Source organism: Neovison vison, chromosome X (assembly GCF_020171115.1).
Source record: "Neovison vison isolate M4711 chromosome X, ASM_NN_V1, whole genome shotgun sequence".
Lineage (NCBI taxonomy): Eukaryota > Metazoa > Chordata > Mammalia > Carnivora > Mustelidae > Neogale > Neogale vison.
In genome coordinates, this window is record NC_058105.1 from 100,002,087 (window position 1) to 100,016,453 (window position 14,367).

The following is a 14,367-nucleotide window of genomic DNA, read 5'->3' on the forward strand; positions in this document are numbered from 1 at the left end:
TTTCTTGAAAAAGGCTGCAGTGTTTATAGCAGGATGATGGTTTCACAGAAAGGAGGGTGGGCAAAGGGGGAGAAGGCCCTGTAGCTCGGAGGGGTCTCAAACTACGTGTAACGTTGTGAACATTTATTACATTGATTTAGAGTTTAAAATTCACTTAACCTGCTCCCATATTGTCAGCAGGCATCTTAAGGTTAATAAATGCTTCAAAGTATTTATGGGCTAGATGGGGTTTCATCTTCTCTGTTTCCCCCATGTCAAGGATCCCTGCGTGATGCCCTTGTCTCAACTTGCATGAATGATCCCAGAAGTGACAGGTGGTTTCTTTTCTGGGAGCCCAGGACTACACAGAGCAGAGAGTCACACAGGCATGAAAGTAAAGAGAGAGTTCCTAGGGTTGTGTCAATACATCATTTTGTACCTTGCAGTGTTTGTGTGGGGGTCTGTCAAGCTCTCCTCCCGGAGAGTTCCATTCCTCTGGCACTAGGTTATGTTCCTACTCCAGGGTCCCCCATTCAGTCTGCTCCATCCATACACGAGCAGAAAGGCTTTTGGACTTCTGGCATTAGACAGCATGAATTTTTAGGGATTTTGTAGGTCTTCACCTAAGCTAAGACTTTCTATGAACATTGAAGGAAGTTTTATAAACTGTTTATACTTTCAAACAGCTATTACATAAGTCATCTCATTTTTTTTTAATTTCAAAGATCATATAGAACAGCCAAAATGAAACAAGTGGCCAATGTTTCTGTTTTACACATGGAAAGCTATCAAATGGAGGCCTAATTACTTTATGGTTTTCAACAGGTGGTTCTTAATGGCAAAGCACTTATCAAACATTTAATAAGAACAGGAGCTAACTAGGTGGACTTGGATGTTTGATTATCTATTTAAGCGTGTAATTGCATTTTTCAATATAATTAGCAATAAATTGAATGTGTAAATTAATAGATGTGTTTGCCCACATAAGTAATTGTAATTCAATGCAATACTTTAGATTAAGGGTATTATTTCTCTGTTGACAGCAATATAATTTTATGATTACTGTTTTTCTTAATATTTTTTCTGACAGTAACAAAATATATATAATCAAAAGACATGTTTTAATGAGTTGAGATTCCAAGTTAAGTAAAATTATATTTGGATAGTTAAGTATAATTATATTTGGATTAATTTAGTCAAAATTTATGGAAGTAAATATTAATATTCCAATAGCTGAATTCAAATAATAAAATTGGTCTCCTTACTATGCTATTAAAAATTAAGCCTTGCCCTTTCTAGGTCTATATTATAATTTAATATAAAAAGGAACTATGAAGTATTTGATTAAACTACTAGTCACACTACCATTACTATTTTTCATAAATTTTCATATAGAGGAATTTGGTTAAATCTTGGGCTCCTTTAGGGGAAATAAAAAAATAAGATTTAGCATTACTATAAAATGGTATTTTTCCCCTCCTAAATGGCAATTTTAAGTGAAGTTAAACTATTTTTTACATATTTAATGGGCTATATTACTTTTTGTGTATAAATAATCCTATTGATACCAGATCAATACAATACCTCTTTCCAATTACCATTATTTCATTGCATAGGCAGTTAATATAGCACATAACTGATACAGAATTGATGTATTTGGGACTATCTTCTGGGCGTTATAAATTCCCTCCTCAGGTCAACACATGGCAGTTTCTTTCCAGAAGCGGACAATATCATAGAATCTTTCCTCTTTTTCCTCTCTGCCTCCCTCCCTCCCTTTCTCTGTTCTTCCATCCCTCCTTTCCTTCTCTTTCCTTTGCTGGTTTTATTTATTTATTTTTATGTAAAGATTTTATTTATCTGATAGAGAGAGGAGCACAAGCCTAGGGAGAGGCAGAGGGAGAGGGAGAAGCAGACTCCCCACTGAGCAAGGAGCCTGATGCAGGGCTCGATCTCAGGACCCTGGGATCATGACCTGAGCCAAAGGCAGATGCTTAACCAACTGAGCCACCCAGGCGTCCCATTTGTTGGCTTTAAAGAAGTAAGCAACGTGGACGCCACACCCACTAGAAAATTAATTCTGCCAACAACTTGAGAGAACTGAGAAGCAGCTCCTTCCTCAGTGGAGTCTCTAAGGAGGATCCAGCACTGGCAGGTCCCTTGACTGAAGACTTAATAGACCTTAAAAGGAGACCCACCTAGGTCATGCCCGGATCTCTGATCCATGGAAAACATGGCATAATAAATGTGTATTTTTTCAGCCCCTCAGTGTTTGGTACGTGACTCATTGTGCAGCTACATAATGTAAATACAGCCAGAGCTGCAGCAAGGTCAGGCATGCTACCCATCTGCTCCCGTGGGACTTCCTAAGGCAGCCATTATAAACTCTACCCACAACTAGTCTACCTCTTCGCTTATTTGTGAGGATAAGCTCCGTGTTTAGCAACTAGAAGGCTGAAGTTGTTATCTACACTACTAGAGTCTTCAGCTGCCTTCAAGTCACCTGTACTGGTTACTCCATTCAAGCGCCAGCCCATGATGAAAACACAAGCCACCGTTCAGTTGTTCAGTTCTCACCTTTTCATTGCTGAGGATGATGACACAGTAGCGCGTGTGCATGTCAAAGGGAAGAAACAAGAGCTCCAGGCTTGAAGTCCCTTTTACTCCCAGGTGAAGAGTATGTGTGGAGCAGAAGAACTCTCTGATGAAATTGGACTTAATTGCTACCAAAACATGAAGCAGAGCTTGTTTACATATCATTTCATAAGTGCTGTTCAAATAAAGCAGCTGTTTCAATTAGTGCTTCAAGTTTTGAAATGAATAAAAAAATGTTCAAAGCATTAGTACACCAAATTAGATGACACGTGCATTTGTTAATGAAAGCATGGGTGACCCCCGCTCCAGCCTGATGCCATAAAAAAACATGTAATTATGGCCCTCTATTAAAGAGTCCTTAAAAAGGGAACTGCATTAGTGTTTAAATTAGCCTAGATATACATATATAAATAGTAAAGTGGTCATCTAAGCATCTTCAACTTTTTTTTGTCAACTATGTAATAGTTCACATAACAGGGTGTAATGGAAAACGAACTGGAAATAGAGGAATGTTTTATATATATGTTTGTTTCTACCATTTTTGTTGGTTTTAAAACATGTCTATAAGTTCTTCAACACTGCCTTGAACGTGGTGATATGGTAGGGCAGTCTTAGGGACTTGATCCTAACGAATAGTATGCTAGAAGGCAACAGTATGACGTCTGACACTAGAACAAACAATTTAATGGGATTTCGTCCTTATCATCCCTTTCTTGGCTCACCTGCTTTTAGAGACAAGTTGTCATCCTATGAAGAAGCCTAAGCCACATGAAAAGCCACATGGAAGTGTCTAGACCAACAGTCCCACCCGAGGTCCTAGCCAAAAGGTCTTAACCAACAGACATGTGAGTTGGGAAGCATTTGGGATGACCCCTGCCCCAGCCTCTATCTGACTGCAACTGCATGGGGACTCTGAGCAAAAACCGTCTAGCTGAGAACAGTCACTCCAGAAGTGTGAGAGACAATAATGCTAATCCACTTTTACTGTTTGATGGCACATTTGGGGTGGTTTGTTCTGTAGCTAGAGATAACCAGAACCTTCCTCTATCCATTGTCCTATCCACGTCCTATACAGATTTTCTAAATCTACAGTTATGTCATTAAACAAAGTAAATCTGTGTTTTCTTGTAATCTTAAACATGATGCTACCTGTCACCTAAATAGGTTTAAACAGTTTAGAATAAGCCAAAAGATACATAAAGGTCATTTATTTAAATCCATTCATTATGGATAAGGAAACTAGGACTCACAGTGAAGAGAAAGATGTAGAGTCCTGCAAAAGGTCATGAACAGGAAAAGCTGAGAACCAGACCCTGGGCTTGCCCTTCTGTCTACTGTCATAACCATCCTTTGTTGAGTATTTCCTTTACAGGTATGCTATGCACATAACAGTCAGACATGAAGACAAATGAAAGCTTTTACATGAGGTACTCACAGGTTCTTAAGGCATTTGGAGACTGGCAAAAACTCTTCGAATTATCACTTTCAGGGCTACTCCCAGCGTCACTGTCATAAATAAATAGGAGAACAACATCAACAACACAAACGAAACTCAAAAACAATTCTGTCTTCATTAAATCTTATAGATCCTTAAAAATTATGGCTACCTACATGACATACAAAGGTCACAGATGTATTTCCTGTATCTCCTTTATGTTTATATTGTTTCAGAAATTTTAAAAGAAAAATGCAAAAAGGAAACTAACAGTCATCCATATTTCTACCACTGTTTAATAGAATTTAGTAAAAACAATTCCTTTTTAAATAAATGAAACAAGATGGGAGCGGGAGGGAGACAAACCATAAGAGACTCTTAATCTCACAAAACTAACTGAGGGTTGCAGGGGGAGGGGTGTGGGGGAGAGTGGTTGGGTTATGGACATTGGGGAGGGTATGTGCTATGGTGAGTGCTGTGAAGTGTGTAAACCTGGCGATTCACAGACCTGTACCCCTGGGCCTAATAATACATTGTATGTTTATTAAAAAAATTTTTTTTAATTTATTTTAAAAAATTCCTTTTTAGTGCTCGCTTCGGCAGCACATATAGTAAAAAAATTCCTTTTTACTTATGAATACTATAGAGAAATAAACATTTAATAATAATTACAAGCAAACAAACAAACCCAAATCCCGAGGCCCAAAAATAGTGGTCTCAACTTAGGACTATATGTTCTCTACAAAAGTGGTTCTAGAACTTGATTTCTTCAAAGATTCTCTTCTTTCAGTTTATTATTTCTGCATTTGCTTCTTTCTCATAAACAGAAGAGACATGGGTAGCTGCTTCAGCTCTGGTTGCATTTCTGAAAATTATTTAGCAGACCACAGCCTGAAACAACTATCTCCCTTGAAAAATTCCATATCTTCCAGAACCCATCCATTTTTCCCCAAACTGCTCTTCTCAATATTCATAATTACTTTGCTCCACAAGCTGGCAATTAGCATCTCGGCTCTCAGATATTGTTTGCCTGATTTTTTTCTGAAAATACAAAATCTCTATATTTTCTTACCCTGTCATATGCTTTTGCATGAATTTTTTTTTAATTGAAGACTTTAGTTATTAATTTGAAAGAGAGAACGAACAGTGCAGAGGGGCAAAGGGAGGAAGAGAGAGGCAGACTCCTCACTGAGCAGGAAGCCCAGCACAGGGGATAGGGTGGGGAGGCTCCATCCCAGCACCCAGGAGATCATGACCTGAGCCAAAGGCAGGCCTATAACCAACTGAGCCACCCAGGTGCCCCTTGGTTTTCCTGAATTTGATGCTGTAAAAATATATGGATTATTTCCAAGTAAAATTCTAGCCATATTGATTTCTTTTCTCCACTGACTTTTCTTGATACAACACACTTTTTTTTTTTTAAAGATTTTATTCATTTATTTGACAGACAGAGATCACAAGTAGGCAGAGAGGCAGGCAGAGAGGAAACAGGCTCCTTGTTGAGCAGAGAGCCCGATGTGGGGCTCAATCCCAGGACCCTGAGATCACGGCCTGAGCCGAAGGCAGAGGCTTCAACCCACTGAGCCACCCAGATGCCCCTTGATACAACATTCTTAATAAGGCTTACCACATCTTGTAACTACTCTCTGCTTTACTTCAACTCATAGACATTCTGATTAGTTGTTTTAATATTTTATGTAATTTGGACACTTAATGACACTTTAAGGCTATCGAGACATACTAGATATTTTAGCAATTATAAGGGAGACCATTCAGAGAGTGGGAAAAACAATAAAGAATGTTTATTTCTCGATGCATGTTTCCACAGCCATCTCTATAATGGAGCTGTAGGTAGAATGCCTGATTAAAATCCTCAGATAATTTCAGAACTTCATTTTGCTCAATCCTTGCAATCTCTGGCCCTTCAGCCATTTTTTCCATAATGAATAGAAAAGCAGAGAAATTTGGGCTTCTTTTTCTTTTTCTTTTCTTATGTATTTTCTTGGAGAATAGCTAATGAAAGTGCCTTTTGAATAAATCAGAGTTGCCTTATCCTCAAAGGAGACTCTCAAATGCACAAAAATTGAGTTACCTGTGGTAAAGACAGATAGGAAAAAATTGCAGACCTAGAAATGTTATTACCTTGCTCATAAAACTAGTGATTATCATGATTAATTCAGAGATGTCAGAAAATAATTTAATAAAGTAATTTGGTTCAGGTAAATTCTATTTTCCCTGATCAACATTCTTGAGTCTAGAAATTCAGTGATAAACCCAGCTTGTTTACAAAACCAGTATCTTGCTGATCAAAGAAAGAACAGAAAACCAATCCTACCTCGCACCTCAGTGTTTGCTATCATTTTCTTAAATGCTCACCAACTGCCGCTGAAGCTATGGCAGAGGGAGCACTTTTAAACCCCTGGTCTTAAAGAAGAAATAGCATCAAAAGAGGTTAAAATTATATATAATACTGTTGATCAAGCAAGGGAATATCTTCTACTAATTTAGTAGTGGGCTGAAGTCAGGGAGTGAAGCCTTCTTAAGAGGTGTGAAGGGATGACATTCCTTTTTTCTCTGCAGGGATGACCCACAGCTCTTTTCAAACTAAAATGATCAAAATGGTTCTATTCAGAGCATGAATAAATCAGCCCCAAGAATGATTTCCTACTCAAACCTTTTCATTTGGGGAGGAGAGATCGTTAACATAAGCCTTCATGAAGCTACTCCTGGGCCAGCATTCACAGCTGTGTCCAAATAAAAGAACAAATTTTCTGGTTCAAGACTAATTTTCATGCATCACGGGAAGGAATGTAAGTGGATCAATTTTGAGATACACACCATCCTCCATGCTCCTAGGGCTTCTTTAAAAAAGGACCCAGTGGTCTCTGGAGGGTAGTAAAAATGGAATACTTGGGGTGCCTGGGTGGCTCAGTGGGTTAAAGCCTCTGCCTTCAGTTTGGGTCATGGTCCCGGGGTCCTGGGATTGAGCCCCACATCGGGCTCTCTGCTCAGCGGGGAGCCTGCTTCCCCCCACTCTCTCTCTCTGCCTGCCTCTCTGCCTACTTGTGATCTCTGTCAAGTAAATAAATAAAATCTTTTTTAAAAAATGGAATACTTGCTGTTTTTAGTACATCTTTGGCTTTGGCTCCTGAGCGACTGAGAAGTCTGTAAAGCAAGGTGTACCAACCCAGGATGCGAGGACAGAGTGGATCTGTGAATTCACATGGGGAAAAATTCCATCTTGACTCCCACTAACTCTTTTTTTTTAATATTTTATTTATTTATTTGACAGAGAGATCACAAGTAGGCAGAGAGGCAGGCAGAGAGAGAGAGAGGGAAGCAGGCTCCCCACTGAGCAGAGAGCCCGATGCAGGGCTCAATCCCAGGACGCAGAGATCATGACCTGAGCCGAAGGCAGAGGCTTAACCCACTGAGCCAACCAGGTGCCCCACTACCACTAACTCTTAATAGCAATTTAAATCAAGCCACAGTAGCATTAGCTGTAATATGAAATGGTCACCAAATAATCATGGATATGTTTATATTGCATTTCAATTCTTGTATATATCTTAAGCTATTATTTACAATCATAACTACTTTTAAAGTACGGTAGTTATTATGTCTACGAGTAGATTTTATTGTGTATTATGTTAAGAAGTATATATTTTAACACATTACAATTTTAAAATATTTTTATTATCTGCTGGAGTATGAGTTTCCTCTATGCCATAGATTGAATTGCATCACCATTAAATTCATATGTTAAAGCCCCAGTTCTCCAAATGACTAATTTTGGAGATAGGGCCTATAAGAAGGTGATCAAGATTAAATGAGGTCATAAAGGTGGGGCCCTGATACAACAGAATTAGTGTTCTTGTAAGAAAAGCCAGCAGTGAGTTTACTGTTACGCATGCACAAAGAGGTCAAGTAAGCCCACAGCAAGAAAGCTGCTACCTACAAGTCAAGAGAAGAGGCCTCCAAATGAAAACTATCTTGCCTGTACCTTGATCTTGGACTTCCAAACTTCAGAGCTATGGGAAATAAATTTCTGTTGTTTAGGCCATCATTTCCATGTTATTTTGTTACTGCAGCCTGGGAAGATTAAGATACTCTCTAATTCTTATATCTTAGTTTAATATTTATAAAATATTATTCTGTAAAGTAGAATAGGCTTCATCACACTGGCAAAGGCCGTGAAGAAATTAAAAACAGGTATGAAACTCTCCTGTAGAGCAAGAGGATCATGGCAGATTATGACTCTTAGTACCTACATCTGGCTTCTGAATCACTGTTTTCCTTGGAGATTTGCCTAATTCTAAGTGTCACCAATTATTCAGTGTAGTAAAATGAAATATCTTCATGCAGAATTGAGCTTTTCCGGGTTTTTAGCAAGAATCAAGACTCAGAAAAATATCTGAAAAATATCAGGGACTTCTTTCATTTGGGTGAAAGCTACTCTGGGCCAAGGCACTCTGAGAGACAAGGATAAAAGACAAAGCTCCTAAATTCACAGATTATAGTCTGTCATACTAAGTAAGTCTACAAGGAATAATTACAAAGCAGAAGGATAAACACTTCAACACCTTTTCAACTTTCATTCACATTTTCCCATAATCCATATGCATAAGCATATGTCTTATATTTCCCCTTGCCTCTCCCCTCTTCCAATGTTGCAGCAATTCCTTCTTCCCACGCTCCTTTTATACTTACAGGAAACTTCTCCCCTGCTCTAGATTTGGGCCATCAAAATCCTACATTTCCGATCCCAATTTGTATATTATAAAGAACAGCAGAGTATAGCATATGCATGAGAAAAACATGCATAGTACTTCATTATTCTCCTTAAATGTCTTCTCTTTCTAGGTCTACAATTCTTTTCTATCCATCTTTACTGTAAATAGTATAGGTAACTCAGTTTTTCTGGGTTTGAGGGTCTCTTTAAGGATAAGACAACTCTGATTTATTCAAAAGGTATTTTCATTAGCTATTCCCCAAAAATATATGTAAAGAAAAGAGAAGGGAGATGAAACCCAGGATCTCTATATCTAGAGAGTGATACTCCTTGCCAATGAGCTCACAGAACTTTTTTTTTTTTTTTTTGTACAACATATATTACTAATGCATTCTGCCCTGTACAATTGCCTCCACTTGTGTATTATTTTTTCTCCTCTACTTGATGGCTGGCTCCTCGAGAACCAGATCTATGACTTATTTATTTGATATGCCTCCGGTACTAAGAGCACTACTTAAGGGGCCACTTAGTAAGAATTTATTAAATGATAAATAATTCAATGCTGCTGAAAAAATAGCAAGTCATATTACTGTAGGAAATTATTTACATAGTGCTCACTTCTGAACACCACTGACCTATCATTTAATTATAAATTGTGGCTAAAATCAGTGTCCTGTCCTGATCCTTTCTGGTAATCCTTTGGATTTAATTAGAATAAAAAAGTTCTTAGCGGTTCTTGCTTATGCTCATGGATCATGTTCCTGTAAAGTAAAATGTGTGATGAATACGAAGTTTTATCATCCATGTGGTTTCAAATGTGCTGTCCTATGTGTGTCTGTTGCTTAGGAAGAGCAGTTTATAGAGGCATTTTAAAAATTTTAAATAGGAGACTTTACTTTTTTTTATGCCACCTGAAAGATAATTTCAGCACGTTACTGCTCATTTGAGAAGAGAATATTTATTATTTGAGGAGATACTGACTGAAGTGATCTGAGAAGGAGTTTCAGTTAGCATATGCTAGGTCATGCTGCAGTAACACCCCGTATCTCAGTGGATTAGCGTAGTAGTTCACTTCAGGCTCCCATTACATGTCTCTCCTAGGTGGAGAGGATGGCCTCAAAGATCCTTGGTGAAGAGAACTCCATTTCTATATATACTTCTTTAACTGTATCAAGGAAAGGGAATGAGAAAAATTGTTCACTGCATCTTAAACCTACCCTTGGAGAAAATATTTTGTACTTTTCCTCACATGCCATTGGCTGATTAAGTTATATATTCATAAATAACTTCAACTGGGTAAGTGTAATGTTACTACATGCCTAAAAAGAATAGAACAGGGATATTTGTTAAGAGCTCTAAAAAGGGATTACTGGTAGTTTATGGTGTAATTTTTTTTTAACCTTTTCTTGTTCTCTTATGTTACCTTGCTGGTTAGACCTAGAGACCAGAATGGGAGTTACTGAGACAGTGTAATGTTTATTGTATGGTATATTATATGCAGAAGTTATTAATCATAGAGGTACTAGATCAGACCTCCATTTTGGTCATGATTCAAAATGCACATTCTTAAGTTTTATTTGTATCTGGAAATCTATTCAAGACAAACATTTAAGGAGAGCTTTAAGAAAAACAGGGTGTGTAATATTGCTAAGTATTATTTTATTAAGACATATTTAAAGATCAAAAGGTCTTATTATGCTAATGAAGCCAGACTGAGGAAATACTAGATAGTTTTGTGCTAGTTGGAATAAAACTCTCTTCTGTGTCCCCTCATGGTGGAACCTGTTGATTGCCTATCCCAGTATCCATGGGCCCTTCCCTCCCCTCACTGACAGAACCCTCATTTTGCTGTGATATGTATGTGGAGAAGGGACTTTCTTAGTCTTCCTTCCAGCTTGATTTGGCCAACTGGCTACAAGCAGAAGTGCTGTGTGCTATTTCTGGGAAGTTTCCCTAACAGAGAAAGAAAGGGCACACTCTTATTGTGCTTCATCCTTTCTGCTGTCTATGAAATAGATCGGATTGCTGGAGTTCTGGATACTTTAGCTAATCCTTGCGAAAGTGAATAAAGATTTGCCTGCTACATGAACTAGAGACTAGAAGTGCTATACAGCAAGCAGTTAGGAACCCAAAAAGGAGCCATAATAAGTGCTTCTAATCAATCTCTTAAGAACTGTCAGAAAGACAACCTTTGGGGTAAACTTAAGACTGTTCTATTTCAACCCAAAATATGAATTTGGGGCCATTCGGCTCAGAATAGTGCTGACATGATAAACCAGGGACTATGTCTTTTCCTTAAAAAACTATAGCCTTTGCCTTTTCAAATCCCATTCTCACCTTTGATCTGATAGGCAGTCTTCACAGAGGTGCAAAGGAGTAAATCATCAATCCTTTAAACAAAGGGCTCTGAATCATTCTTTGACAGTTAATGTACAGAAGCCTAACTACTCTACAGTAGATCCTATTCTCCCTGACCAATACTCAATATCACTATATCTTTATGTTAGTTTTATCACAGGAAGCCTTCAGCAGGGAACTAAGAATGTAAAATATTTTAAGTATGAATGGAAGAGACTATATGAGAAAGAATGATCAATGTTTGAGACCATGATAGACATAGTTCTTCAGCGGTACTGCATGCTGAATTGGCAATTATTTTGGATGAGTACTTGAAAAGTGTCCTTTCTAGCCAAAAATTACATTACAAAGGTCTTAATACTTGTTTATTTCCATTACAGTTTAGATTTGAGAAGCACAACATTAAAAAAGATATCTTTACCTATAGCTTCAGTAATTATGAAATTTTAGAACTAATCAAAACCATTCCAGAATATTACATGAAGAAAAATCATGTTAAAGTTTGGGATATAGAGTTCCTAAACTGCACTCTAAATTAACAAAGTAGACTTGTAGCACCTGGATGGCTTAGTCAGTTCAGCATCTCTTGATTTCACTCAGCTCACAGTCTCAGGGTCATGAGATTGAGCCCCACACTGGGCTCCATGCTCATCTGGGTGTCTGCTTAGAAAATTCTTTTTCCCTCTCCCCCTGCCCCTTCCCTTGTTCATGCATGCTCCTTCTTTCTCTAAAATAAATAAGTAAATCTTTAAAAAGAGAGAGAAAGCAGACTCAATTTTGCTGTTCATTAAACTGATCCAACTTTGAGTTACTTATTCTCACAGATACCTATAACATTGCTTTGAGATCTGACTCCAGTTTAATATGTGATACTATAAATTATTTGCAATTAATGTGGAAAAACTAATTCAAGGCCATTCAGGAAAAATCTATAATGCCAGACAGCTGCTTAATCAAGAAGGAAGAGACTAAAAAGATAAAGACTTAGGAGAAGTATTTACTGAAGAGTTTTTAGCAATACCAGCACTTCATACTACAAAGAAATTAACATAAAATACCTACGATACTCTATTCTTATGATTAATGATGCTTTATCATTCAAGGTATTAATTCATTATTTTCTTGATGACAGAAAAATGTAAAAGTAAGATTTCGAATGCCTTAGTTAAGTATGTAATTAGCATTCAACAAAACAAATGCTCTGAGATAAAAATGGTGTGCTCCTATAACAACTTTTCTCAAAGACCAACCAATGAAGAAGTCAAGCATAATAAATGTAATCCTTATAACATAATAAAACTATTGGCTTAAATACTATTCTTTTTAATCTTAGCAAGTTCTGCACAAACCACTTTAAGAGTTTCTGATGACTTCAACATTGGTTATTCCTATGGTTTAAAAGTTGCCAAATCCTTGACTCCTGACACGGTTTTGCATCTAAAAGGATGACACTGTCGTTATCAAGCATTACACAGAGACAAGGGTAGAAAATAAACTAACATAGTAGCTATGAAGTACTTGTTATAGTAATGGTCAGTATATGCATGCATTTCACTAATACATACTTGCATTATTTTCTTTCTAGCTGATTTTCTTTAACCTTGACAATGTTGTTTTATTCTATTTCACATTGAATAGTTATTTAGTAATTCAAAATAGATCAGAAATATAAAGCAATCTAACTTTTAAAAATTCTGCTTCTCTACTCCAAAGTCAAAGTCTCTTTCTAAACTAAATACGGATCTTATAATGTAGGTAGAGTAAGCCTAAATACAGTTGATCCTCACTATCCACAAATTCTGGTTATTTGCAAATTTGCCTCCTCACTAAAATTGATTTGTAACCCCCAAATCCATACTCACGGAGCTTCCCCTGTTATTTGCGGACATGTGCAGAGTGGCAAAAAGTTCCAGTCAATGGTCACACAGTTCCCAGCTAAAGTCAACAAAAGTGACGCTAGGCCTTTCTGCTTCAGTTCTCACATGCAGCTGACCAGAGGAGGGAGACAGTAGGAGGCAGTACAGAAGGAAAATGTTCAAGAAGCCCCACCTCTGGGGCCAGGTGGACAAGATTTGAAATAATTTGTGGCAATTTAATGGGTCAGCCTTATACAAGTCATTTAACATGGATGAACCTTATTTTCTCTGTGTAAAAATAAAATCTACCAGGATGGGTTGTTTTTAGGATTTATAATTATCTTCTATGTGATTACATATATTTCTTCTGGGAATAATGGCGCAGTATTCATTCACTGAGTGCCACAATTTTATGGAACATAACTATCACAAATAATGAGAATCCACTGTATTTAATCAAATGCATATTTATGCAATTTTCATGCACATAGCCTAGTAACACATGAGAGAACAGAATAACTGAATAATATAAATTTTATATATAATATAAATTAAATATTTCAAATAAACAAAAACTACTGTATAATTAATAACAAGTTCAGTTGAATACTAATTTCTCAGAATTTTTCCTGAGAAAATTACAAGCATAAATATATTCATATTTACCCATGGTTCATGAATTGTCCAGATTCTGTTAATTGAGATGGCAAAGAGATAAATGTTGAGGATTCCACCAAACTGACACTAAAATAAATGAAAAAATGATTATTTTGAATTCTACTATAACAAAATTCAAATGACCACAAAACATTCTTTTAAATTTTTTTCCATCATTCATAAAATATAGAATCAGAATAAATTTCAGTTAAAAAACCTGTACATTCTCATTCTGCATCTCAAAACATGTATGTTTTTAAAAAGAGAAAGATCAGGGTGCCTGGCTGGTTCAGCTTGTAGAGCATGCAACTCTTGATCTCAGGGTTGTGAGTTCAAGCCACATGCTGGGTGTAGAGATTACTTAAAAGAAAAAAAAAAGATCTGGAATTGAAATATGTAAAACATAATATTCTATTATATGGAAAGGCAATATTAATTCTTTTTTTTAAAGATTTATTTATTTATTTGACAGGTAGAGATCACAAGTAGGCAGAGAGGCAGGCAGAGAGAGAGAGACTAGGAAGTAGGCTCCCTGCCAAGCAGAAAGCCCGATGTGGGGCTCGATCCCAGGACCCTGGGATCATGACCTGACCCGAAGGCAGAGGCTTAACTCACTGGGCCACCCAGGCACCCCGGCAATATTAATTCTTATAGAAAAGAAATTTAGAACATAAATCATTGCCCAATTATATTCTAGAAATGGAATCATATACTGGTCTCAATGTATTGTCAGAGCTGTACACATTTCCTTTTTA

The 14,367-nt window shown here is 37.1% G+C and overlaps 1 protein-coding gene across 1 annotated transcript in view; it reads right to left on the reverse strand.

Moving 5' to 3' along the window:
- The window catches only part of CFAP47 (cilia and flagella associated protein 47), a 515,984-nt gene that overhangs the window by 218,805 nt on the left and 282,812 nt on the right, over positions 1-14,367 (reverse strand). Inside the window, exons 41-43 of the mRNA XM_044235156.1 lie at positions 13,622-13,699; positions 4,010-4,080; positions 2,557-2,702 (exon numbers count right to left, since the gene is read on the reverse strand). Of these exons, the coding sequence (XP_044091091.1) occupies positions 2,557-2,702; positions 4,010-4,080; positions 13,622-13,699 (295 nt within the window). The remainder of the gene's footprint in view (positions 1-2,556; positions 2,703-4,009; positions 4,081-13,621; positions 13,700-14,367) is intronic.